This window comes from Dipodomys ordii, unplaced genomic scaffold, assembly GCF_000151885.1.
Source record: "Dipodomys ordii isolate 6190 unplaced genomic scaffold, Dord_2.0 Scaffold12, whole genome shotgun sequence".
Lineage (NCBI taxonomy): Eukaryota > Metazoa > Chordata > Mammalia > Rodentia > Heteromyidae > Dipodomys > Dipodomys ordii.
This window is the reverse complement of record NW_012267228.1, coordinates 3113775-3137116: the sequence shown is the minus strand read 5'-3', so window position 1 is coordinate 3137116 and position 23342 is coordinate 3113775. Positions and strand designations below refer to the sequence as shown.

General features: G+C 58.5%; 1 protein-coding gene across 4 annotated transcripts in view; it reads right to left on the bottom strand.

The window, feature by feature from the left end:
• Atp2b2 (ATPase, Ca++ transporting, plasma membrane 2) overlaps positions 1 to 23342 on the bottom strand; it is a 59036-nt gene that overhangs the window by 5980 nt on the left and 29714 nt on the right. For 3 of the 4 annotated variants that reach the window (XM_013010390.1, XM_013010388.1, XM_013010389.1), the window contains 11 exons: positions 20812 to 21054; positions 16469 to 16710; positions 15683 to 15917; positions 11341 to 11520; positions 11088 to 11175; positions 8385 to 8491; positions 7969 to 8160; positions 6528 to 6741; positions 4831 to 5042; positions 4596 to 4703; positions 3421 to 3603 (listed from right to left, as the gene is read on the bottom strand). In XM_013010390.1, the coding sequence (XP_012865844.1) occupies positions 3421 to 3603; positions 4596 to 4703; positions 4831 to 5042; positions 6528 to 6741; positions 7969 to 8160; positions 8385 to 8491; positions 11088 to 11175; positions 11341 to 11520; positions 15683 to 15917; positions 16469 to 16710; positions 20812 to 21054 (2004 nt within the window). The remainder of the gene's footprint in view (positions 1 to 3420; positions 3604 to 4595; positions 4704 to 4830; positions 5043 to 6527; positions 6742 to 7968; positions 8161 to 8384; positions 8492 to 11087; positions 11176 to 11340; positions 11521 to 15682; positions 15918 to 16468; positions 16711 to 20811; positions 21055 to 23342) is intronic. The other variant, XM_013010391.1, reaches the window with a different exon arrangement.

Genomic DNA, 23342 nt, shown 5'->3' with positions numbered 1-23342 from the left:
CCTCAAAGACGCCGCCGTGAGGAGGCTGAGCTGGCTCAGGGAGTCAGCTTGGTGGCTAAGGCGGAGGGAGGGGGAAGATGGCCCGTCTCCGCAGGCCACGCACCACGTCCTAGGGTAATAGGTGCGTCACCAATGGCACAGGACGGGTGGGTAACGCGGCTGAGATCAAGGGCTGCTCTTCCTTCTGGAGCAAAGGTGAAGGCCAGCATGGAGGCTGGACCTTCAAGGAGGCCTGGGGGCCCGGAATGTCATGTTCCAGGGTAGAGTGCCACACACCGGGAAAGAAGCTGAGCCAGGCGGGCCAGGGCTCCGAGCCTGAGGCCAGCAGTGAGGGCCAGCTGAGGGGAGGGGACAAGAGCCCTCTGCAGGGGTGTCTCCGTGCGGGACACTGCACTTCAAGACTGGGGGGGGGCTAAGCAAGGCCAGAGGCTTGGGGACTTGGGGGGTCACCCATTCTGCTTTGGAGGGGCTTCCTTAGCTGCAGTGGTCTAGGGACAGACCCTCAGCGGAACGTGGCTTGGGCACCGCCTGCTCAAATGCGTCTTGACCTCTTGGCTGCTATGTGCTGGGGACAGAGCTGGTCCCCTGGCAGGGCAGCTGGCACGCAAGCTCACGGGATGCAGGGAGGGGCGGGGTTAGCTCAGGTCCTTCCCTGCTGGGGGGTGGGGGGATGGGACGTGTGTGTGTGTGTGTGTGTGTGTGTGTGTGGCATTAGGTGGAGATGAGGTCCAGCTGAAGGCTAGCGGAGATGACAAACCCACCATCTCCCTTTGGAAAGGGCAGAACAAGGGGCACCTTTATTTGCACTGTGGGAGCCAGATTAACTGGAGGAGGATAGAAAAGAGAGACCACTCCCTTCTGGGGCCTGAAGCTATGGAGAGGTCCAAGAAAGTTCTGGACAAAGCCAGAGCCGAGTGATCCAGGCCAGAAATGATGGCGCGAGGAGGTGTTTGGCAGAGAAAGGTGGAGGGTTCGGAGTCCGGGCTAGCCCCTCAGGTAAGAGGGGCTGCAGGTTAGGACCAGAGCTCCTCGTCTAGCTGAGCCAGGCATCACGCCGTTCAGGGAGGGTAGTAACTGCACAGGTCCCCTCCCTGATGGTTGTAGGCAGCTGAGGGGGTCAGGTGTGCAGGGAGCGGGGCACGAAGAGGGCAAAGACACTACTGACTGTGACCTCTGACCTTCTGTGGCCTCCCCATCCCAATCAGGGTACCAGTGTGCCAGGGCCTCTCTCCCAACTGGCCCTCTCTGCCACTGGCTGTGGCCCCCTTCTCCCCCTCAGACTCTAACCTTGGCCCGGCCTTTCTTAACAAAGCACAACAGGGCCACTGGTTCACAGGCGCCCTCTGGTGGACCCCTCGAGGCCCTAATGAGTCCTACCCGGGTCGTTCCAATCCAGTGACCCCAGCTGACCCTGGTCTGTCGAGTAGGCTAGCACCCCAGGGCTCAGTTCTGACCTCCTGGCCGCTGCGACCCTCTTCACTGGCTGTGCCCCTTCAGCCCCACCACGTCTGTGGTACCCCGGCCCCTGCCCGCCCGGGGGCTGGTGCTGGTGGCACCAGCGGAGGTGGAAAGGTGTCACACTCACGCCCAGCTGCAGCAGGAGGAAGGCTGGTCGGAGAGGAAAGAGCATTGGACAACGACACGCGACTAGGGCTAGAGAGATTGGCTACGTCCTGGCTCTGGCTGGTGACGGAGGACTGTCTCCGCAGGGCCCCCTGGAAGGAGGCCCCGCTCTTGAAAGTATTGACTACTTCAATCTGCAACGGAGGAGAGAACGAGACAGGTTGCCGGAAGAACACACAGGACAGCCACACGACGGACGGGCGCCATGTCACAGAGCAGCCGCAGCCACGGCGACAACGACAACATCACTTCAAATCAAAACGACAATACCAGACACACTCCGGGGCTGGGGAGATGTCTGCTCAGCTCCAGGTCCCTCTGGAGTCCCCAGGCTCCCCGAGGACCGGGGGGAGGGGAGCGGGGGAGGCCTTGGCTCTGTGCGAGGGGCTGGGTGTGGCGCAGGGAGGGAAGAGCTACGCACGCTGCCTCACTCTGGGCCTAGAGCAGAGCCAGTGTGTGGTGAGGAGGGGGCCCTGGGGTGGACGGACCTTGGCCCCCAATTCCGGCTCTTGTCACTTACTAGCTAGGTGACCTTGGGCAAGTCCCTCTCTGAGTCCCGTCTCTTGTCCTTAAGAAGGGGCAAAGCCATCTACCTGGCAGGGTTATCTGTAATTGGCAAAGCACCAGAACCACATTAGTGCTCTGGAGGAGAGAGGTAGGCTGGCCCTGGGAGCGCGCATGCCCAGTGCTCCGGAGGACTGAGACCCTGCTGGTGCGCATGCCCAGTGCTCCGGAGGACCGAGACCCTGCTGGTGCGCATGCCCAGTGCTCCGGAGGACTGAGACCTTGCTGGTGCGCATGCCCAGTGCTCCGAAGGACTGAGCCCCGGCCGGCGCGCATGCCCAGTGCTCCGGAGGACTGAGCCCCGGCCGGCGCGCATGCTCAGTGACAAGGACTCGGAGACGCCGGTCCTGCTTCCCCCTGCCACGGTGGAACCTGCAGGGGTCGACGACAGCTCAGGGCCAGGCTCTGAGAGCCGTCCTGTCCATCGGAGGAAGTGGGGCGGCGGCATCCCGGTCAGAGCAGCAGAGCCCAGGCACTCCCCCCTGCCCCGGCCATCTCCTGGGGCTGAGGCCCGGCACGGGGTGGTGTGGGGGTGCAGCGGCCATGCCAGGGCCTGGGGTGCGGTGCTGCCCTTCATATAACCTCCCTGGAGCGCCGGGAAGCCCCTGGGGGGAGCTCCGGCCCCCCCCCGTCTGTCCGGTCAACAAGTCCCACTCTCCCTTTCCTACAGCCCCCCTGGAGACTCCGCCTGGCCCACGGGAGGGGCTCCACGCTGCGCGCGTGCGCGGGAAGGATGCCCGATGGAGGCTGCACGGGGTGCTCTGGGCGGGTACTGCGCACGCGTGGCCCCGCGTGACTGGAGCACGCATGCGTGCACGTGTGCTCCTGTGGACCTGGACCTCGGTCTCCCCGCGTCCTCAGACCTGGCCCGGCAGGGCACAGGTGGAGTTCCTTGTGTCCATCTGTGTGTAGGGGTGCGGGGGGGGGGACCCGGGGCCCCTGGCTTTCAGCCTGCCTCCAGCCCTTCCTGGGAAATGCTGCCCCCAGCCACGGCGGTGGCGTGGCTCCTGGAGTCGCCGCTCCCTGCCCTCTCAGGGGCACTCCCCGGGTCCCCCAGTGGACGGGGTCCCACGGAGACCCTTGCTGGGCACGGGGTGGGGTGGGAGCATGTGTGTCGGGAACAGTGCGCCGGCGGCCCCTCTGCGGCCACTCCCCCTCCCTGGGCGCAGCACCGGCCCCGTGGCTGTGCACACTCGCCCTGCCACCTGTGCCCAGCCCGGGAAGGTGTCACACCTGCGTCTGGATGCGGTTCAGGCCCCGGAACCACAGGATCTGGCCACGACGCAGCTCCCGCTCGGCGTGGTCGATCTCCTCCACATCCTCGTTGAGCTCCTCCTCGGGGGTCTCCTCCTTCTGCGTGAGCCTGCCCGCCTCCTTCAGGAACGTGAGCCTACTCGTGGGGATGGTGGCAATGACCTGCAAGGGACGCGGCAGCCAGGGTCAGGGCCTCCTCACCTCCTCGCCCACCCTTTGCTCTGGACGCCTAACCCAAGCAGTGCGCTGGGTCCGGAGACTCAGCCGCAAGCTGTCAGAGCAATGGGGCGCATGTGCACGGGTGCAGGTGCACACGCACCCGCACACACACGTGTGGATGGCGTATGTGTGCATGAGTGTCTGTGTGGGGGACACATACACACAGGCCTGGAACTTGAGCAAATGTAGGGAAGGGATCTACTGACTCGTCTTTTTTTTTTTTTTACAGGGGTAGCTTTTTGAGACAGGGTTGCATTATGTAGCTCAGGCTGGCCTTGAACTCCCAATCCTCCTGCCTCAGCCTCCTGAGTTCTGGGATCACAGGTGTGTGCCCAGATGCCTCACTGAGCCTGTTTTTGTCCATGTTGACCTCAGGCCGGAAGCCTTCAGAAACATCACATTTATTACATTACGTGTTTGGTTAGTTTCTAGTTATGGCCCATGACTTGATTTTCTAGTCACATTAGTCATAGAGCACTCCCTTTTAAACTATTTTTTTGGGGGGGGTCAGTTGTGGGGCCTGAACTCTGGGCTTGGGCGCTGTCCCTCAGCTCTTGAGCTCAAGGTGAGCGCTCTACCACTTGAACCACAGCGCCACTTCTGGTTTTCTAGTGGTTTATTGGAGATAAGAATCTCACAGACTTTCCTGCCTGGGCTGGCTCTGAACTGTGATCCTCAGATCTCAGCCTCCTGAGTAGTTAGGGTGACAGGCGTGAGCCACTGGCGCCCGGCTCAACTAGATTTAAATTAAACCAAGTATCTCTGATGCAGTTGAAAGAAAACACCAAGCAAACAGTCAGAGCCATGAGACCTGGCACGAAGGGAGGCGCCTGATCCGGCCGGGAGCAGCATGCCATGGCAGAACCAGGGCCAATCTTGGAGCCGCAGGACTCCTTATCCAGTACTCTTTCCCTTCTGTGGCCCAGCACACATACCTGGCCCCAGACGAGCTCTCCTAAGCCAATGAAGATGCACCACATCCACTGGTCCAGCTGCAGTGGGGAACAGCTGAACGGCTTCCCTCCAAACTGCACGATCACGATCTGCAGGTCAAAGGGCACAGGAGGCAGAAGAGGAACAGACTTTCAGTGGCTGGTCCGCAGTGTGTGTGTGTGTGTGTGTGTGAGCAGTGCCCACGCCCAGTCCCAGTACTGGTGGAGGCCCAGCTACCTGAATGGCAAAGGTGCCCAGCACGATGGTGCAGAAGATGGGGTTCCGGAAGATGCCATCGAAGACGTTGCGCTCGCCGTGGATCTTGCGGGCGTTGATCTCGTTGAAGAGCTGCATCATGACGAAGGTGTTGAAGATGATGGTGTAGTGCTCCGAGGGCGGGGAGTGCAGCGGTGCGTTCCGCCCGCTGTCAATCTGGAACATCTTCTCGCCTGCCAATCAAGAGGGTGGGGCGGGGCTGAAGGTGGTGGCCAGGAGAGCGATCACCCCCCCCACACACACACAGACACCGGGGCTTTTGAGGTGCTGGAGGCCTGTGGATGTCTGGGTGGTGACCGAGGGCTTGGCTCTCTTCCAGGAAGAAGGCCAGGGGAATGGGGAACTTCTACCTTCTGTGTGGAGACCTGAGAAAATCAGGGCACCTGCTACCAAGTTACCGGGCAACGCTGTATGAAAGGTGACCCTTGCTGCGTGGGTGGTGACCTTGGGAGGCTGAGATCTGAGGATGGAGGTTGGAAGCTAGCTCAGGCAAAAAAGGCGGTGAGTCTCCTATCTCCTGGTAACCACCAAAAAAGCTAGAAGTGGAGCTGTGGCTCAAGTGATGGAATGCTAGCCTTGAGCACAAAAAGCTCAGGGACAGCACCCAGGCCCTGAGTTCAAGCTCCAGGACCAGGACACACACACACTCACCCCCTAAACTGCCAAATGCATCTGGACCTCATGAAGAGAGCCACTGTAGTTTCACAAGTGCCCAGAGGCCCATGTCTGCAGGTGTGGTCCACAGTCTGTCCACCACGGGAAGTGTGGAAGCCTTTACAGGCAGGGCTGGGTGGAAATGTCACATTCACCAGGAGCATGTCCTTGAAGGGGACTGTGGGACCCTGGCCCACACCTCTCTCTGCTTCCTGGCTGCGGGTGAGCAGTTTTCCTGCACCGCACCCTCCCGTCAGATTGTGCTGTCTCCCCACAGGCTCAAAGGATCATGGACTGGAACCTCCAAATTGACTTCCTCTCCTCAAAAGCTTTTTTACACTTCACGGGGAAAGCTGATGATATTTTCACCTTACCACACATGAGTTTATTGGGTACTCTCCCTGAGCTCTTTAGCTCAAAGCTAGCACCATTTTTCTGGTGGTTAACTGTAGTTAAGAGTCTCCCTGACTTTCCTGCCCAGGCTGGCTTTGAACTGTGATCCTCAGATCTCAGCCTCCTGAGGAGCTAGGATTCCAGGCGTGAGCCACGGGCACCCTGTCCCCAAACTGTTTCTAAGTTCATTATCTCAGGAATTTCAGCACAGAGGTGGAAAGCTGGCCCGAGAGGGGAAGGAGGGGGACTCTGTGGAGGCCCCTGGAGATGCTGGGCTTTGCTCTAAGGAAAGTTTCTTAGAGGTCGCCTTTCCTGGAGTAAGGAGGCTCTGGAGGGGGTCAGAGAAGGAATGCGCTACCTCCCCCCGCCTTGTCTCCCCTAGGCTGAGCTGGGGCAGCCACCAGTCCGGGGTGCTGGCTTGCGTGGTGTGTCGTGGCACTGCCATCAGCGCAGGTGCCTGGCTGGGGTCGGGGCCAGCTCTGTGCTCCCTCGCTCAGCCTCAGTCTCCCCAGGAATGACACAGGGAGGTGGATGTGAATCCAGAGCCTGGGTCTGGGCTGTGGTGTGGCCGGAAGGTGCTGCTGGGCCACCCATGGGAGGTGTGGGCTCACCCACGAAGAGCAGCGTGAAGATGAGGGTGAGCTGGTACACGGCGTGGCCCAGAATGTTCTTCATCATGGTCCGGGAGATGAGCGGCTTGTTGCGGCCGTACGGCTTCCTCAGGAGCAGGGTCTCTGTGGGCGGCTCAGTGGCCAGCGCCAGCGAGGCGAATGTGTCCATGATGAGGTTCACCCAGAGCATCTGCACGGCCTTCAGAGGGGAGTCCTGGGCGGGGCGGGGAGAGGAAGGTCACAGAGGCCGAGTGGCCACTGCAGGGGATCTCGGCAGGCTCCCGTGGCAGCCAGGGGCGGCCCTGACTTTAGGCTTCTGAGCAGGTGCGTGGCATGTCCTAGAAAACTCTGGAGAAGGTGCAGAACTGCCCCCACTTAGTCCCCCCCAGCCCCCCTCCCGCCAGGCATATGGCCCTGTCCTACTGGCCTTCCCACTGGCCCCAGGCCCCTTTTCCTCCTCCTCCGAGTTCCCAAGACCCCGTGAACACTCTGTTCTGTCCACGCCTTGCCACCCTGCCCCTGCACGACCCCCCTCCAGCCCAGACCTCTCCCTGTGGTCCTGTCCGTCTTGGGGGAGCGCCCCCCCGGACGCCCACCTGAGCTGAGCAGCTCCAGCAGGCTGCTTTCCCCTCCCCCGTCCCCTTTCCGCGGGTCCCCCGCTCCATCCAGCCCACCCACCCTGGCTCAGCTGCATCCTCAGGCATCTTCAGTGATATACAGCCCACCCATCTGAGGATCCCAAACCTCAGAGTCCCTTTGTCCCTACTGGTACCAGTTGGTCTCCAAGAAGCCCCTCACTGCTGCCATGCAGTAGCTCCAAGACGCCACTAGAGGGAGCACCACACCCACAGATCAGTGGAGAGGCCCTGGGAGCAGAAGGGAGAGGCCAAACCGCCCCCTGACTAACGCTACCCCCGGGGAAGGGGCGGGGGGGGGGACTCTGACCCTTAGAGCTGGGGTAGTGGCCACTACCATGGTCATCTCTACAGTGCAAGATAGAGCCGTGTCCCCAGGGCCATGTGGACCTTGGGGCTGCAGCTGGGAGGGTCAGGTCTCCCCAGGATCACTCTGGGTTAAGGGGTCCCCCTCCCCGTGCCCTCCCCAGCCCCAGCTGGAGGAAGGCGGAAGTGGACACAGCCCCAGGAGGCTTCGAGCAGCAGGGCCAGTGCTTGGCTGTTCCAGAGCCAGGTCAAGCTGGAGCGGAGCCTTACTTCAGCCTCTAAGGAGGCCAAGATCACAGGTGTGATGTGGACACAGCCCCGACCTGGCCTTTCCTGATCCCCACTCCCGAGACTGGGGGGGCAGGGAGCCCAGACTCTGCAGCTGGGGCTCGAGGCCCGACGTCCCGTCCCCTCGGCCTGCCACCTCCCTCATGACCCCCACTGCAGGAAGCTGGTGGTCGCAGACCCCCTCCCCCCCGGCCGCGGGACGCGGGCCCCACCTGTGTGATGCACGCGCCCGTGAAGGCCACGATGACGGCCACCACGTTGACGGTGAGCTGGAACTGCAGGAACTTGGAGATGCTGTCGTAGACGTTCCGGCCCCACATCACCGCCTTCACGATGCTGCTGAAGTTGTCGTCCGTCAGGATGATGTCCGATGCCTCCTTGGCCACGTCCGTGCCCGCGATGCCCTATGGGGGGGATGAAGGGGGGACCGGAGCCTGGTGGGGGGGCGGCACTGAGCCGTGTCTGCATCCTCAGCCCTGCCACGGTGGGACCAGCAGAGCCAGACCCCCCCCCCCCGCTCGCTCTGAATCAGGAAGCCCCTCTGTCAGCACAGATCTATGCAGTCCACGCTTGCCTGGGAGCTCCTGCCCCCCCACCCCGCCCCAGGGCCCCCATAAGCCGCTCCTACCATGGCAAAGCCCACGTCGGCCTTCTTGAGTGCGGGCCCGTCGTTGGTCCCGTCCCCCGTCACGGCCACCACCTGCCTCTGCTCTGTGTGCGTGCTGTCGATGATGCCTGCGGAGGGGGAGAGCGCGCTCAGCCCCGCCCGGACCACGCCAGAAGCCGCCCCACCCTAAACCAGGATCCCTGGTCCCCTGGCCAGCCCGGGCCTCTCTGCCTGCCCAGGGCTGCTCCTGCCCCACCGCCATCTGGTCATCTCCAAGGAGGCCTCGACTCCCACAGCCTTCTATTCTCAGTCAGACATGCAGCGAGATCGCACGAACCAACGGCCCCGGGCTTGCTGTGGACCAGCCTGAAAGTGTGCGTGAAGTCACCCACGGGGACCGGCAGCTTGTGGGGCTCATGGGTCCTGGGGCTTCCGGCAGAGATGCCCGTGGGTGGGATCCAAATGTGTATCGGCCTCGACGTGGCCTCTCATGTCCCATGGTGAGCATACCGCCAAGGCCTCCATCTCTGCCTCCAACATCCCACTGAAACCCGGGACCCCTTCTCCTCTGTTGCTGGCAGCTCATTGCTACCTTGGGGGGCCCTCTCTAGCCTGGCCCTGCCCAGCAGCCACAGGGTCGCCAGAGACCCCCCTAGTCCCAACCCAGTCCCCTGCCCAGCAGCCACAGGGTCGCCAGAGACCCCCAAGCCCCCCCCTCCCCCGCCGAGAATCATTCTCTCTCTGCCTGGCATCTCAGAGCAGCGAGCATCGAATCGTCCCAGCCCTGCTTCCAGCCCTGGCCTCGACTGTCCGGCCTCTTCTCTTGTCCTGGGCCTTCCTACCCATGCGCCTGCTCACAGCCCTGTCCTTGGTCCCGGTCCCTACGCAGGCTGCCCAGGCCAGATGCACGCGGTCATTGGCTGGCAGCCAGGGCCTCCCGTGGGTGTCCCCGGCCCACGCCAGGCAGATGCGTGGAGGACAGGCACTCGGTGGTAGGCACGCCGTCTCCTCTAGCCGCCCCTGATCAGGCCCCGCGGCTGGGCCTCATGCCCCCAGGAGCCTCCCTGCTACCCCCATCCGAGTCCCGGTGCCCAGACACCCCGGCCCCGGCCTCCTCTGTGCCCCCTGTAGCATCCAGGCACCGGCCCTGCGCCCACTCCGCCTCCTACAAAAGTCCCTCGGGTTGACGGGCTCCAGCGGGACAGCCGGGGCCTCCCAAGCCGTGGGCTGCCCTCTGGCCTGTCTGCAGGGTCCCAGCCGCCCCCCATTCCCTCTCTCCCTGGGGCTCCGGGCCGGATGCTGGATTTCCCTGTGGGCAGCAGTGTGGAGCATGAGACACCAGCGCTCCACCTCCCGCGGCCCAAACTGAACACTCTGGGCAGGCTACGAGAGGGCCAGAGGCAGCCTGCCATGCCCTTCTCCGCCTCCCAAGCAGCCTCTGGCTCTGCTGGGTTGGCTGAGGGACCCGCAAGCAGCTGAGGGAGAGAGGGCGATGGGAGGCGGGGAGTCTGGCCTTGGGCCTCATTGTTTGGAATTCTGCTCCAGGACAGCTCACCTCTTCTGGGCCCCTGGGCCTCAGACACCGGGCTGACCAAGGCCCACAAGCTCAGGAGCTCTGGGGCTGGGCGGAAGAGCGCAGGGAGCTGGGCTTGGATGAGGAGGAGCCACGGGGATGAGGACTCCAGACAGCGAGGCCCAGCCAGGCACTGCTGGCCACACCCCGGTCTGAGGGTCTCGGGGGACCAGATCCGAGGATCGAGGGTTGAAGCCAGCCCAGGCAGGAAAGTCTATGAGAAGCTTATCTCCAATTCAGCAGTGAAAAACTTGGAGTCCAGGTGTAGCTCAAGTGGGAGAGTGCCAGCCTTGCAGGGAAAAGCTCAGGGACAGGGCGCAGGCCCAGAGTTCACCATAGTGCCGGCCCAGGAAGAGATAACAAGAGAGCAAGGTCTGGGCTGGGAAGTGGCTCAGTGGTAGAGCGCTTGCCTTGCATGCATGAGGCCCTGGGTTCGATTCCTCAGCACCACATAAGCAAAAAGAAAAAAGCCGGACGTGGCGCTGTGGCTCAAGTGGTAGAGTGCTAGCCTTGAGCTAAAGAGCTGAGGGACAGCGCCCAGGCACAGCGTTCAAGCCCCACGACCGGCAAAAACAAAAACAGCAATGTCTATAAAGTAACTCAGATTCAGCAGAAAAAGGCACCAAATCAGTCAAAGAAAACACATGAGGGCTATGTCCAGCCCTTGAGCCATAAACTGGAGACCCTAGACAGGCCTCCTACTGCTTTTTTTTGGGGGGGGGTCATGGGGCTTGAACCCAGAGCCTGGGCGCTGTTGCTGGGCTTTCTTGCTCAAGCCCATTGAGACATGATGCCACTTCTTGTTTTCTGGTGACTAATTGGAGGTAAGAGTCTCAGGAACTTCCTTGCCTAGGCTGGCTTTGAACCATGATCCTTAGGTCTCAGCCTCCTGACTAGCTAGGATGACAGGCGTGAGCCACCGGTGCCCATCCACTCCCACTGCTTCTTAGAAGGCCACAAGAGAGCCGACAACCCCGTATCTGTTCTTGGCTCTCTGTAGGCAGAGAAAGGAATGGCTCAGAGTGCCCCCGGGATAGAGAATCCCAAGGGGCCCTGTCCCTCCCTGCAAAGAAGCTGCAAGTCCCAGGACTGGAGGGCCTGGGGGGGTTGGGGGGCTGTGACTGGCCTCTTACCCCTCCCCCCCATCTTACCTTTGACCAAGGTGTGCTTGTCAGTGGGGGAGGAGCGAGCCAGTACCCTCAGCTTTGGCCAGATCTTGTCGATTCGCTCCTGCTCAACCTGGAGGGGACGGGTCAGCGCGGTCAGAAGGGGGCCCCCCCGAGGCTCAGGGTGGGGGAGGGGATCCGTGCAGTCCCTGGGCGCTTGGAGGCATGCTGGCTGGTCTCTGGACCAGGCCCCCGCGCCTGGCGGAGCCCCCACGCCGGCGCGCACGCACACACGCACCTCCCCCTTCTCGTTCCGGATCCTCCGGTTGAACTCTTTGCCCTCCAGACACAGGAAGTCCTCCCCAGGATGGATGATGCCACACTTGATGGCGATGGCCCGAGCCGTGTTGATATTGTCGCCCGTGACCATGCGGACCGTGATGCCTGCCCTCTGGCACTTGCGGATGGCTTCCGGGACCTGCACAGGAGGGCCGGAGCCATGAGGAGGGCGCCCCCTCGGACAGGCCCTCCCCGCCTTCCAGGATTCCAGAGGGAGCCCTGGGAAAGGAGGCTGGATAACTAACCCGGGGCCACTGCCTCCATTCCATGCCCATGGCAGGCATTAGCAATCAATCACAGCACCGGATTAAATCTCATGGGTCTCAGAATTAGCAGAGTTCTGGCCACCATGGCCCCCTGACCATGATAGTCTATCCTGAAGCTCTCAGCTGTCTTGACTTGGGCAAAGATTTTGGAAAGACCCCATAAGCACCCTGGTGAGCGTGGAGAACACTTACTTAACATGTCCTGGCTTTGTCTACAAACTCCATGATAAATCAGGTTTCTTTATTTGGGGACATTTACAGTGACGTACATTTTGTTTATAGAATGTAACATTGGTTAGAAGAAATAAAACAACAAAGCTGTATGAAAATAGGCCACTGCACTGAGAGTAAAGGTGCCTCTAGCAGCCTCTGACTGTAATGACAGACTGGTGTCTGGGCCAATCAGGTCAGATCAGACCCAACCCAGCCAATCTGAAGGTAGCAAGCCCCACCCGGAAATTAAGACGTGGGGACTGGGCCTGAGCGGCCCCAGCCCTTCCTACAGAACACAGATGGAACCGTGGAGTGATTCTGACCCACAGGCGCTGACACACAGAACAGAGACCAAGGCAGAAGTGTAAGTCCCTGCTCATCGAGCTGCTCTCACACCTGTCCTGCCAAACCACAGCCCTGAGAACCTGCGACTGGTTGGAATGAATGGTACCCCGAGACCTGAGCCCCATACTGTGAGCGTACCTCACGGGAGAAGAGGATGGCGACTTCAGCATGTCTGGTATCATTATGAACAGAGATTTGGGCAAGGAGACGCCCCAGGACAATGAAGGAAGAGATCAGAGGATGCTCCTATACACCGGGACACCACAGGATGGCCAGCAAGCCCCAAGGGGCCGGGAGGGAGGCCCCAGCCCTGCCCACAGCTTGATTTCAGAGGAACTTCCGGCCTCCAGGGCCAAGGGACAATTTCTATTGTTTGAGTTGGTTGGGGTACAGACTCCCCTCCACCCACCAACGAACTGGTGCGTGAACACGCCATCAGCTTTCCCCATAAGGCGGGCGCTATTTCCCCTCGAGATCCTGAGGCTGGTGGGAGCTGTGGAAGGAGAGCTGGTGCCCAATACTGCTGGCTGGGAGAGATCCAAGTGGGGAATTGGAAGACGGTTTCCATGGATGTGTATTGTTTTTGTGTCCTCGTGATGTGGAAAAATCCTAAATCAAATCATCCTGGATTGGGGAGTCACAGCAGTCCTGTTGGAACGGCGGCAGACATCTACCGTTCACCGGCCCCTGCAGCGGCCTCCTCCAGCAGGGTCCCCTCCCAGCCTCTCTCCCGTTCTTCCCCCTACCCTGGCCTCTAGCTGCCTGAGGCTTCCAAGAGGGGACCCGGACCCCTGAGCCCTGCCACCTTTGACGGCACAAGGAAGGCACAAGCTCCCGGGGAGCAGCTCTCAGGTCTGTGTGTGTGTGTGTGAGTGTGTGTGTGAGTGTGTGTGTGTGAGTGTGTGTGTGTGAGAGTGTGTGTGTGAGTGAGTGTGTGTGAGAGTGTGTGTGAGTGTGTGTGTGTGTGTACGTATGTGCGTGTCCCCAGAGCCACTTGTTTCCACCTCTATGGGACCCTGGCTCCATACCAGGGGACAGGTCTGAGCCACGTATGCTAGTGTATGCCTGTAACCCCGGCATTCAGCACGGGGCATTGCGAGTTCAAGGCCAGACTGAGCTACATAGTGAGACCCTGTCTTGAAGAATAAAAAGGCGCAGCTGTGATATGGGCGCTGGTGGCTCATGCCTGTCATCCTGGCCACTCAGGAGGCTGAGATCTGAGGACTGAGGTTCAAAGTCCAGGAGACTCTTATCTCCAATAAACCAGCAAAAAAAAAAAAAACCCTGTAACTGGCTCCGGCTATGAGTGAAAAACTGAGCAAGTGAGGTACTGAGTGCAAGCCCCAGTACTGACACCCACAAAATTAAAAAGAAAAAAGATGACAGCTACATAAAAGAATAAATGAGGCTTCCTCCACAGACCGCGGAGGGAGGGAGCAGGCCGTCCCCTGAGGTGTGCAAGGAGAGGTGGCATCTACCTCCGAGGACGCGTGCCCAGGGCCTGAGTCTCATGGAGTAAAGTTCCTTCTACGTCCAAGACCCCAAGCACCTTGGGAACAAACAAACTACACTCCTTCTCTGGGACCCCAGGGAACGTGTGCCCATTTTCAGAGGACTGTCAGCGCTGCCCTGTCCTTCAGCAGGGCTGGGCCCAGCTCACAGACACGGAGTAGCGGGCATGAAGTAGGTGAACGGGCTTCTCCACACTTCAAGTCCCTGCCCCTTCCACCTGTCTGCTTCTGTGAGCCTCGTGGCGCCCCGGCAGGGGTGGCCCGTGTCTCGTAGACCTGAGCTGAAGTGCAGGAACGCTCTTTCCAGACCCCAACAATAGGTCCAAGGAGGCTGTGGCCTCCTGACCCTGCCTTTCACTTCCTAGCCATGACCTGAGTCTCAGCTCTGCTCCCCACCGTGGTGCGTCTCCCCGGGACAGGCCCAAGAGTAATGGGACCAACTGACCATGCGCGGGAACCTCTGACACTGCCAGTCGAGGTGGCCCTCCTTCTTCCTGAGTGGATGCCTCAGGCGTTTTGTTACAGTACCGGGATGCCGATGAACACACATCCTTACCTAGTTCCCCTCCTTGGCCCATTCTGATCCTTCTGGAATGCCCTCCCTCCCTGAGCTGCTCCATGTGTCTGAGCGTTGTACTCAGCTTCTACGTGCCATGCCGTGTGCTCCTGGGGCTGTTCTGGCGCCTCCAGTCTGTCAGGACTTTCCCCGTTCCCTCATTCACGCATTCAACCAAGAAGCCACGGGGCATTTGCCTGCTCTGGGCCCTGGGGACCCCGGAAGACTCAAACCTTGGGTATCAGTCTGGTTGAAGCAAACTCCCCATTACGAATAAAATCATCATTAAAGTTGTTTTTTTTTTCAGTAGCTTCTTTTGCTAAAATTATCCTAAATATTTCTCACTGAAGGAAAAACATCCAAGGAAATGGGCACTTCCTATTTTCATGAAATAAAGGCTTCGAAACATCTGTTGTTTTGGGTGACAGCCGTTGTCTGTGACTCCCAGGGCTCGAAACACCCCCGGCCAGCCCAGCGAGTCCCAGCGAGTCCCAGCCCGCGGCCCTCCTGATGCTCTCATCCACGCCAGCTTCCACTGGCTTCTAGGAAGTCTTGGGGGGTGCAGCGGGGGTTGGCGAGTGGTTAGCGTGCCCTGGCATCAGACGATGCATGTGGTGGACTCGAGGGAAGAAAGCAGTGGAGCGATTCACCCTTGGCAGATGGGGAAACCGAGGCCATCCATGAGGGAGGGGCAGCAGGGGCCGCATGAGGGCACAGGTCCCCTGTCTCTGCCTTCGCTCCGGTAAGTACTGCTCTCAAACACAGTTGACAGCCTCTAAGTGCGCATCTGAACCCGGGCGCCGGCGGGTGGCTCACGCCCGTGATTCTAGTCAGTCGGGAGGAGGGGAGCTGAGGATTGCTGTGCAAAAGCAGCCCAGGCAGGAAAGTCCGAGAGACTCTTACCAACTAACCAGTAAGAGCTGAAGTGTAACTGTGGCTCAAATGGTAGAGCACCAGCGGAAAAAAAGTCTAAGGGACAGTGCCTGAGTTCAAGCCTCGGTACTAGGGTGCATGTGCACATGTGCGCACACACACACACACACACACACACACAGCATGGGACTTGTCCTAGACACACACACACACACACACACACACACACACACACACACACACACACACACACACACACACACAGCATGGGACTTGTCCTAGGAGCTCCAAGGTCCTGTGGCAGCACTTCTAAGGCAGGTGCCCCTATGCCTGTCTCCAGCCTCAGGTGACCAGGGGACAGCTCACAGAGGCCACCACCCATGGGCAATAAGTACCCGGGGGGTTATGGGGTCCGTCCTGTCCTTCTGAGCGGACACATGTCAAGCGGGCCCCCTGGGGGCCTTGCAGGGGGACCTGAGGCTCAGAGAGGGCAGGTGACCTGTCCCAGTCACACAGCCGGCTGTGGGCGCCGCCTACCTCGGGCCGCACGGGGTCCTCGATGCCCACCACGCAGATGCAGGTGAGGTCGCTCAGGATGTCGCTCTCATTGTCCCAGTCGGGCTCTGGGCTGCTGGGGAAGTCGCGGTAGGCCACGCAGATCGTACGGAGCCCGTCGCAGGCCATGGGCTCGATCACCTTCTTCACCATCTCGTCCCGGTCTCGCGGCCGGAAGACGCGGGGCTCGCCCGCTCCACTGAGGATTTTGCAGCACCTGGGGAGGAGGGTGGAGAGGAAGAAGGTCTGGTCCAGGGCCCCACCTCCAGCGGGTCACGGGTCCCACAATGCCTCAGTACATCCAGTAGGCCTGGAGCCCCAGCCTGGGGTGGAAGCAGGTGGCCTCCCTTTGCTCTCTGCCTAGGCTATGGAGTGAGAGCGCCCCCCTGTGGAAGGTGACAGGTACTACTCTTCTAGAAAAGTGGCCCCAACCCGCAGAGCCCTAAAGGGGGCTCGGTGGTGGGGGCTCTACCTGCCTGCACATGGGGGCCACTAAAACACCAGGCGTGAGCCTCATCCTCATCCAGGGCCCCAACCTGGCTGGGCTAAGCCCAGGACTCGGGGGATTGTTAAAGAAGCTCCGGAGGGTGATTCCAGAACACAGCCAGGGTCGAGAACCCGTGCCCTCCAATACACAAGTGGGGAAACCGAGGCCCAGCGAGGGGCAGTGACCCGCGCAGCTCTCCAGGCTTATTTCCAGGACCACAGTTGTCACCCGAGGAGCTAGCGTGCCGGGCACGAGCCTCGGGCGCCGGCCGGGCCACTCACTTTTTGAGCACAATCTCGGAAGCGCCCTTGCTGTACATGCGGAAGCTGTCATCCGGCATCTTGACGATGGTGCTCATGGACTTGCGCACGGAGTTGAAGGTGTACACCTTGTACAGCTTCTCCTCCGGCATCTGGTTGCGCACCGGCTCGTAGTCCTGCTTCAGGTCCAGCACGAAGCCCAGCAGGCCGCACTCTGTCTTGTTGCCCACCTGCCGGGGTAGGGCACCCTCCTTCTCTGGCGGCTGTGGAGAGATGCAGGGGTGTGGCTCGCGGGGGCAGGACCTCAGTGGAGCTCCTGTCCCCAGGGCCTCCCCTGTGCCTGGCCTTGGATGCAAATCACTATGCAAGACCAGCTTTACAAGAAAGATGACGTTTCCAACCAGAAGGCTTAGCGATACAGGACATAGCTGGATGCCTGCTGTGCAGAATCTTTTTACTGTGGCAACGCTGGGGTTTGGCCTGGTGAGTGTTCTACCACCACAGCCTCACTTCCAGCTCTTTTTTTTTTTTTTTGGTGAGTCATGGGGCTTGAACTCTGGGCTTAGGCGCTGTCCCTGTGCTCTTCAGCTCAAGGCGAGCGCTCTATTGCTTGAGCCACAGCGCCACTTCTGGTTTTCTAGTGGTTTATTGGAGATAAGAGTCTCACGGGGGAGGGAGGGTGCGGCTGGGAAGGTGGCTAAGTGGTAGAGCACTTGCCTTGCATGCATGAAGCCCTGGGTTCGATTCGTCAGCACCACATAAGCAAAAAGAAAAAAGCCGGAAGTGGCGCTGTGGCTCAAGTGGTAGAGCGCTAGCCTTGAGCCGAAGAGCTGAGGGACAGCGCCCAGGCCCAGAGTTCAGGCCCCACGACCGGACCCCCCTCCCCTCGCAAAAAAAAAAGAGTCTCACAGACTTTCTTGCCTAGGCTGGCTTTGAACCGTGATCCTCAGTGCTCAGCCTACTGAGTAGCTAGGATTACAGGCGTGAGCCAACAGCACCCGGCACTTTCAGTCCTTTTTGGACCTTGATCCCTACCTCTGCCTTCTGAGAAGCTGGGATTACAGTCATGCACCACAATGCCTAGCTCTACTTTGCACAACCTTGACATCATACCATATCTGTTCCACATTTTTCTTTTCTTTTGGGGGTTCTGGGGTTTGAACTCAGGGCCTTGTACTTGTTAGACAGGCATTCCTACCATTTGAGCCATAGCCCCAAGCCTTTCTGCCTCAGTTATTTTTTGAATGCCCCTTTTGTTTATCATTCAGACAGGCCCGGGCCACTCTCCTCCGATTAGCGCTTCCTGTGTAGCCGGATGGCGGCCTGCACCACAATGCCCAGGCTTTATTGGTGGAGATGTCTTGTGAACTTTTTTTTTCTTTTTTCTTTTGGCCTGGGCGGCCCTGAAACCCCAATTCTCCCAATCTAAGTCTTTCAAGTAGCTAGGATTACAGGTGTGAGCCACTGTACCCATTTTTAGTTCTTTCAAATGGCACCAGGCTCAGATTCCTAGACTTCTGCCAAGGTGGAGACAGAGGACGCTTGCCACCAGGGTCCCCGGGCTGCTCTTCACACCACGGTTACCTCCCTTGCTGGCTCTGGCGGCCACTCCTGGGTTCTCTGTCTCTGTCTTGTTTTCTTGTAGGAAATCAAACCCAGGTCCTTGGCACGCGAGGCAAGCGCTGTGCCGCTGGGCTCCACCCCCAGTCCGCTGTGTCATCTCCAGCGCGCGCTGTGTGTGGAACCACACAGTGTGACACTGTGGGAAGCTGCCTTTTGCACTCAGCAAGCCCACCCACGCGTACACTTAATTTGCAGCCAGCGAGCGTGGGTGGCGTGGGGGTGGGAATTGCTGCCAGAGTTAACCCCGAGCCTGGAGAGACGTTGATGAGGCAGAAATAGCAGTAAGCAGGCCCGCGTCCTCGCTACCCCACACGCGGCATGGGTCTCAGATCAGCCTCCTGCTCCCCTGCCTCCCACACACAGGTGGACAGGGAGCGGGCAGGGAGGAGGAGGACAGGTTAGAGGTCAGCTCTCCGGGTCACGTTGACGGAGGTCTCAGCACCCCATGGCTCGGCTGGCTCCCGACTTCTAGGGTTTTTTTTCCTTGTGCGGGTCCTGGGGCTTGACCCCGGGGACCGTGCCCTGGCCCCGAGCTTTTGTGCTCAAGGCCAGCGCTCTACCTCTTGAGCCGCAGCTCCATGTCTCTTCTTCTTTGGTGATTAATTGGAGATAAGAGTCTCACGGACTTTCTGGCCCGGGCTGGCTTTGAACCGAGATCCTCAGATCTCAGCCTGTGTGGCTGGGGTGACAGGTGCGAGCCACCAGTGCCCGGCTGCAGCTCCAAGTGCTCTGACCGTTGCAGGCGGGAGCTTTCTGTTGTCCCAGCTTTCTGTTTTCTTGGGGGTGGGGTGGGGGGACGGAACGTCAAGAGCCTGTCTCTGCCTCTATTGTAGGCTGTGTGCTGTACTTAAACACAAATACACATACTCAATTGAATAATTAACTTTCTGGTGCTTTCCAGAGTTTTATGCCTTTTCTACAATAGCTTGCCCCACCCCAAAGAAAATGACAACACAGGAGGACTTAACTCAAAATGCCTAATTACTTCTTTGCCCAAGAGAGCTGCGCAGCCAGGCCTGCAGAGCACCCGGCATTTTATTACCCTCCGTGAATTATTTTAATTTTCCTCTAAAAGGATTTCGAACAATTCATAGTGGCAAATGGCAGAGCTGTCTCTCCGTCATTCAATTTGTCTCCGTGAGCCTGAGCTCTGAGCTCGTGTTACTGAGCAGGCCGCTCCCCGCCCGGCCCACACCCGCTTTTCTCTCTTGGATTTTTTATCACGACAGACTCAGAGGTTGGTGCTGTGGCTGTGCAATTCCTCGGAGCCTTTCATCCCGGCTCCCACGCCGTGAAGCATTGAGGTGTTGCTATTGTGCTGGGCTGTGGGGAGGGAGGGGATGGGGCCCTGGGAGGGCAGGGCCGGACCTGCGGCTGCCCCAAGCACCCGTCCACCTCAGAGCCGTAACCCGTACAGTTCCAGGCCCAAGAGCTCAGCCCTTCGCCAGTGTCCGGTGTAGCCACAGGCCACGTATTGAAAATGAGATCCGTGAGTGACAGCTAAGATCAAAGGATGATGGGCTGAAGAACGCCAGACTGGAATCCACAATACATGCCACACAGTTTCTCCTCACACTACAGGGAAGGTTGCTATGAAGCAGCGGTGGCTCACGCCTGCACTCCTAGCTCATCCAGAGGACTGAGAGCTGACCATCCCTGGGGGATAAGAATCTGCCAGATTGGTCTGTCCGGGCTGGCTTTGATACTTGATCCTTAGATTTAGCCTCTGGGTTTTTTTTTTTTGTTGTTGTTTGTTTTTTGGTCCGTCATGGGGCTTGAATGCTGGGCCTGGGCGCTGTCCCTCAGCTCTTCAGCTCTAGGCGAGCACTCTACCGTTAGAGCCACAGCGCCACTTCCAGTTTTTGTTGTTCATTGGAGATAAGAGTCTCACGGACTTTCCTGCCTGGGTTGGCTTTGAACTTTGAACCGTGATGCTCAGATCTCAGCCTCCTGAGTAGCTAGGATGACAGGCGTGAGCCACCAGTTTTTCTGAATACTTCTGACCTGTGGTTGGTTGACTCAGTGGACTGGGAACCCCAGGCTGTGTAAGACCATCCGCACATAGTTGTTTTGAGACACGAACTTTGGAATGGCTTGAGATGTAGCAAAAGCAATCAGCAACAAGGTGTTTTTTTGGGGGGCTCAATGGTAGGATTTAAAGATAATATTCAGTGGCTTGGTAATCTCAGCTACTTGGGAGGTAGAGATAGGATCTCAACAGAAAAAGCTAGGTGGTGATACGATGCTGTCACTCCAGCCACGGCAGAGAGCACAAACAGGGAATTACAGTCCAGGGCAACGGCATAGAAAAGCAAGACCCTGTCCCAAAGACCAAGCAGGGTGTGATGGCACATGCCTAAAATCCCAGCTACTCAGAAAGCAGAAGTAGGAGGATCCCAGTCCAAGCAGGACCTTGGGCAAAAGCAAGACCCTACTCAGGGAATGGTTCAAGTGGTCGAGCCTCTACCTAGCAAGGTCATGAGTTCAAATCCCCCAACTGCCAGACACCACTCTAGTCACAGCAATCAATAGTAATAATGATCAATAACCTTTTCTATTTGGTCACACAACCATTATAACCACATTAATAGTAAATCAAAGAGAAATGGGCTGCTTATTAGGTGACGAGCTCAGACTCTAGTTGAAGGTGCCAGTCACATGACTCGGCCTGTGGACTTCCGTGTCCCACCCCCACGGGCGGCCGTGACCCCCGGCAGAGGTCGTGGGTGGGCACCACTTACCAAGATCTTGGTGGTGTAGGCGCTGTTGATGGCTATGGCGTTGACCAGCAGCTCCAGGGTCTTGGCATTGATGGAGCTGGGCTCTGGGATCTCTTTGTAGTGGACATCGCCCACGTAGGCCTGCACCACCGTCATGCGGTTGGTGGTCAGCGTGCCTGTCTTGTCCGAGCAGATGGCGGTGGCGTTGCCCATGGTTTCGCAGGCGTCCAGGTGTCGCACCAGGTTGTTGTCCTTCATCATTTTCTGGGGGGAGGGGAAGGGGAGAGGATGACGGAGGAGCAGCGTTAGCACCTGGGCTTGGGGGACAGGGGGTTCAGGTGTGCACCCTTCTGTTCTGCTTTATCATTCGGAACGGATTGATTCGTGCTGCCGAGGTAATCTATATTCTTTATGGAGAAGAGTGGGAAAGGTAAAAATCAAGGCTGGAAGCCAGGCATGTGCTGGTGACTCATGCCTGTAATCCTGGCTACTTGGGAGGCTGAGATCTGAGGATCATGGTTTGAGGCCAAATCTGCCAGACTGTTACCTCTAAGTAATCAGCAGAAAGCCAGAAGTGGAGCCATGGCTCAAGTGTAAGAGTGCCAGTCGTGAGCAAGAAAGCCGAGCAAAAGCTCCAGGCCCTGAGTTTAAGCCCTGGTACTGATGTATGCACATGCATGTATGTGTTCACACGCACGTGTGTGTGTGCGCACATACACAGATACACACAGACACACAAAGGTTGAGTGTTCCCTGATCACTTCAAATACCTTGTTTTTCATTCAACACAACTCTTTCACATTTGGCTATGGGTTTTTCTCAAATGAGACAATTTTTTGCTGGGCTATATACATGTTTATAGATACAGGAAAATAACTGGAAAGATATCAAATCCATGTTATTATCTCTTGAGGGATGGAATTTCAGACTTTTATTGACTTCTTTTGGTCAGTTGTGGGGCTTGAACACAGGGTGCTTGCTGTCCCTGAGCTCTTCAGCTCAAGGCGAGCATTCTACCATTTGAGCCACAGCTCCACTTCTGGTTTTCTGGTGGTTCATTTGAGATAAGAGTCCCACAGACTTTCCTGCCCAGGCTGGCTTTGAACTGGGATCCTCAGATCTCAGCCTCCTGAGTAGCTGGGATGACAGACATGAGCTACTGGTGCCTGGCTATTTATTTATGCCTCTTTTTCTCCTTGGCCCTGCTTCCCATTCCTAACTGCTTCTAGGTTCTCACATAAGGAATGCAAATCGAGCAATTCTCCGGCAGGTTCCTGACAACGCTGGCCCCACCTGACCAGGGAGACATGAAAGCTGCTACCCGCGGAATCAGACGGACTCATAGTGTGTGATTAAGGATTTGATTTCCTGTATCCTTGTTCCTCATGATGACTCTCTGTAACCAGGAGACAAGAGGGGTACAAAGCCGGGCGTTGTGGCTCACTCCTGAAATCCTAGCTACTTGGGAGACAGAGCCAGGTATAAAAGTGTGTGAGACTCCATTTCAACCGATGGCTGGGTGTGGTGGCGTCTGTCTGTCATCCCCTGGGACCCAGGAAGCACAAGTGAGAGGCTGGCAGCCTAGGCCGCTCTGTGCATAAACATCCTGAAAATAACCAACGGAAAATGGGGCTGGAAGCGCGGCTCACGCGGTAGAGCGGCTGCTGAGAAGCGCTAGGCCCTGAGTTCAAACCCCAGTGCTGCCAAAGGGGGAAAATCTCTATTATGTTTACATTGGTTATATGTTGAATTGGTTAAGTAAATGGTGTTAAAGTTAATATCTCCTGTTCCTTCTTTCTTTATTTTTTTGTTGGTTGTGGGGCTTGAACTCTGGGCCTGGGCACGGTCCCTCAGCTCTTCAGCTCAAGGCTAGCACTCTACCACCTAAGCCACAGCGCCACTTCTGGTTTATTGGAGATAAGAGTCTCATGGACTTTCCTGCCCAGGCTGGCTTTGAACCATGATCCTCAGATCTCAGCCTCCTGAGTAGCTAGGATGACAGGTGTGAGCCACCGTCACCCGGCTCCTGTTCCTTCTTACTTGTTGAAGGTGCTTCTGGGGGACTGACGGCAACACTTGTGGCTCGCATTTTGCCTCTGCTGGGCAGTGTGACCCAACTGCCCACAGCTGTAGCCTCCGAGGCGGCTCCAGGGCCAGGCTCGGGGAGGAAGAGCAGCCTCCTTCGCCCTGGCACTACAAATTGATCAGGTGGCCACACCAGTAACGTGAGCTGTGACAAACAAAGGTGGCAGATGCCAGAGACACAATCTGCAGAGGGCAGAGGCTCACAGCGTCCACCCCTTCCCCCTCCCAGCTCCAGGAGAACCCTGGGGTGGGGGCCTCTCACCCCCCCCAGGGTGGCCCCCGCTGGGCCCCAAGGCCAGGGAGCTTTGCGCCGTGAGCTCCTTGGGCTTGGCGCTGGGAGATGGAGTTTATTCGAGAATCCTAAAACAGGGTGGCGACAAGTGGGTATCTCTTACGCTGAGCTGCCGCTCGCTGGCAGCTGCTGGGAGATCTCTCTGTATGAAATTACAGCAGAGGACACAGTCCAA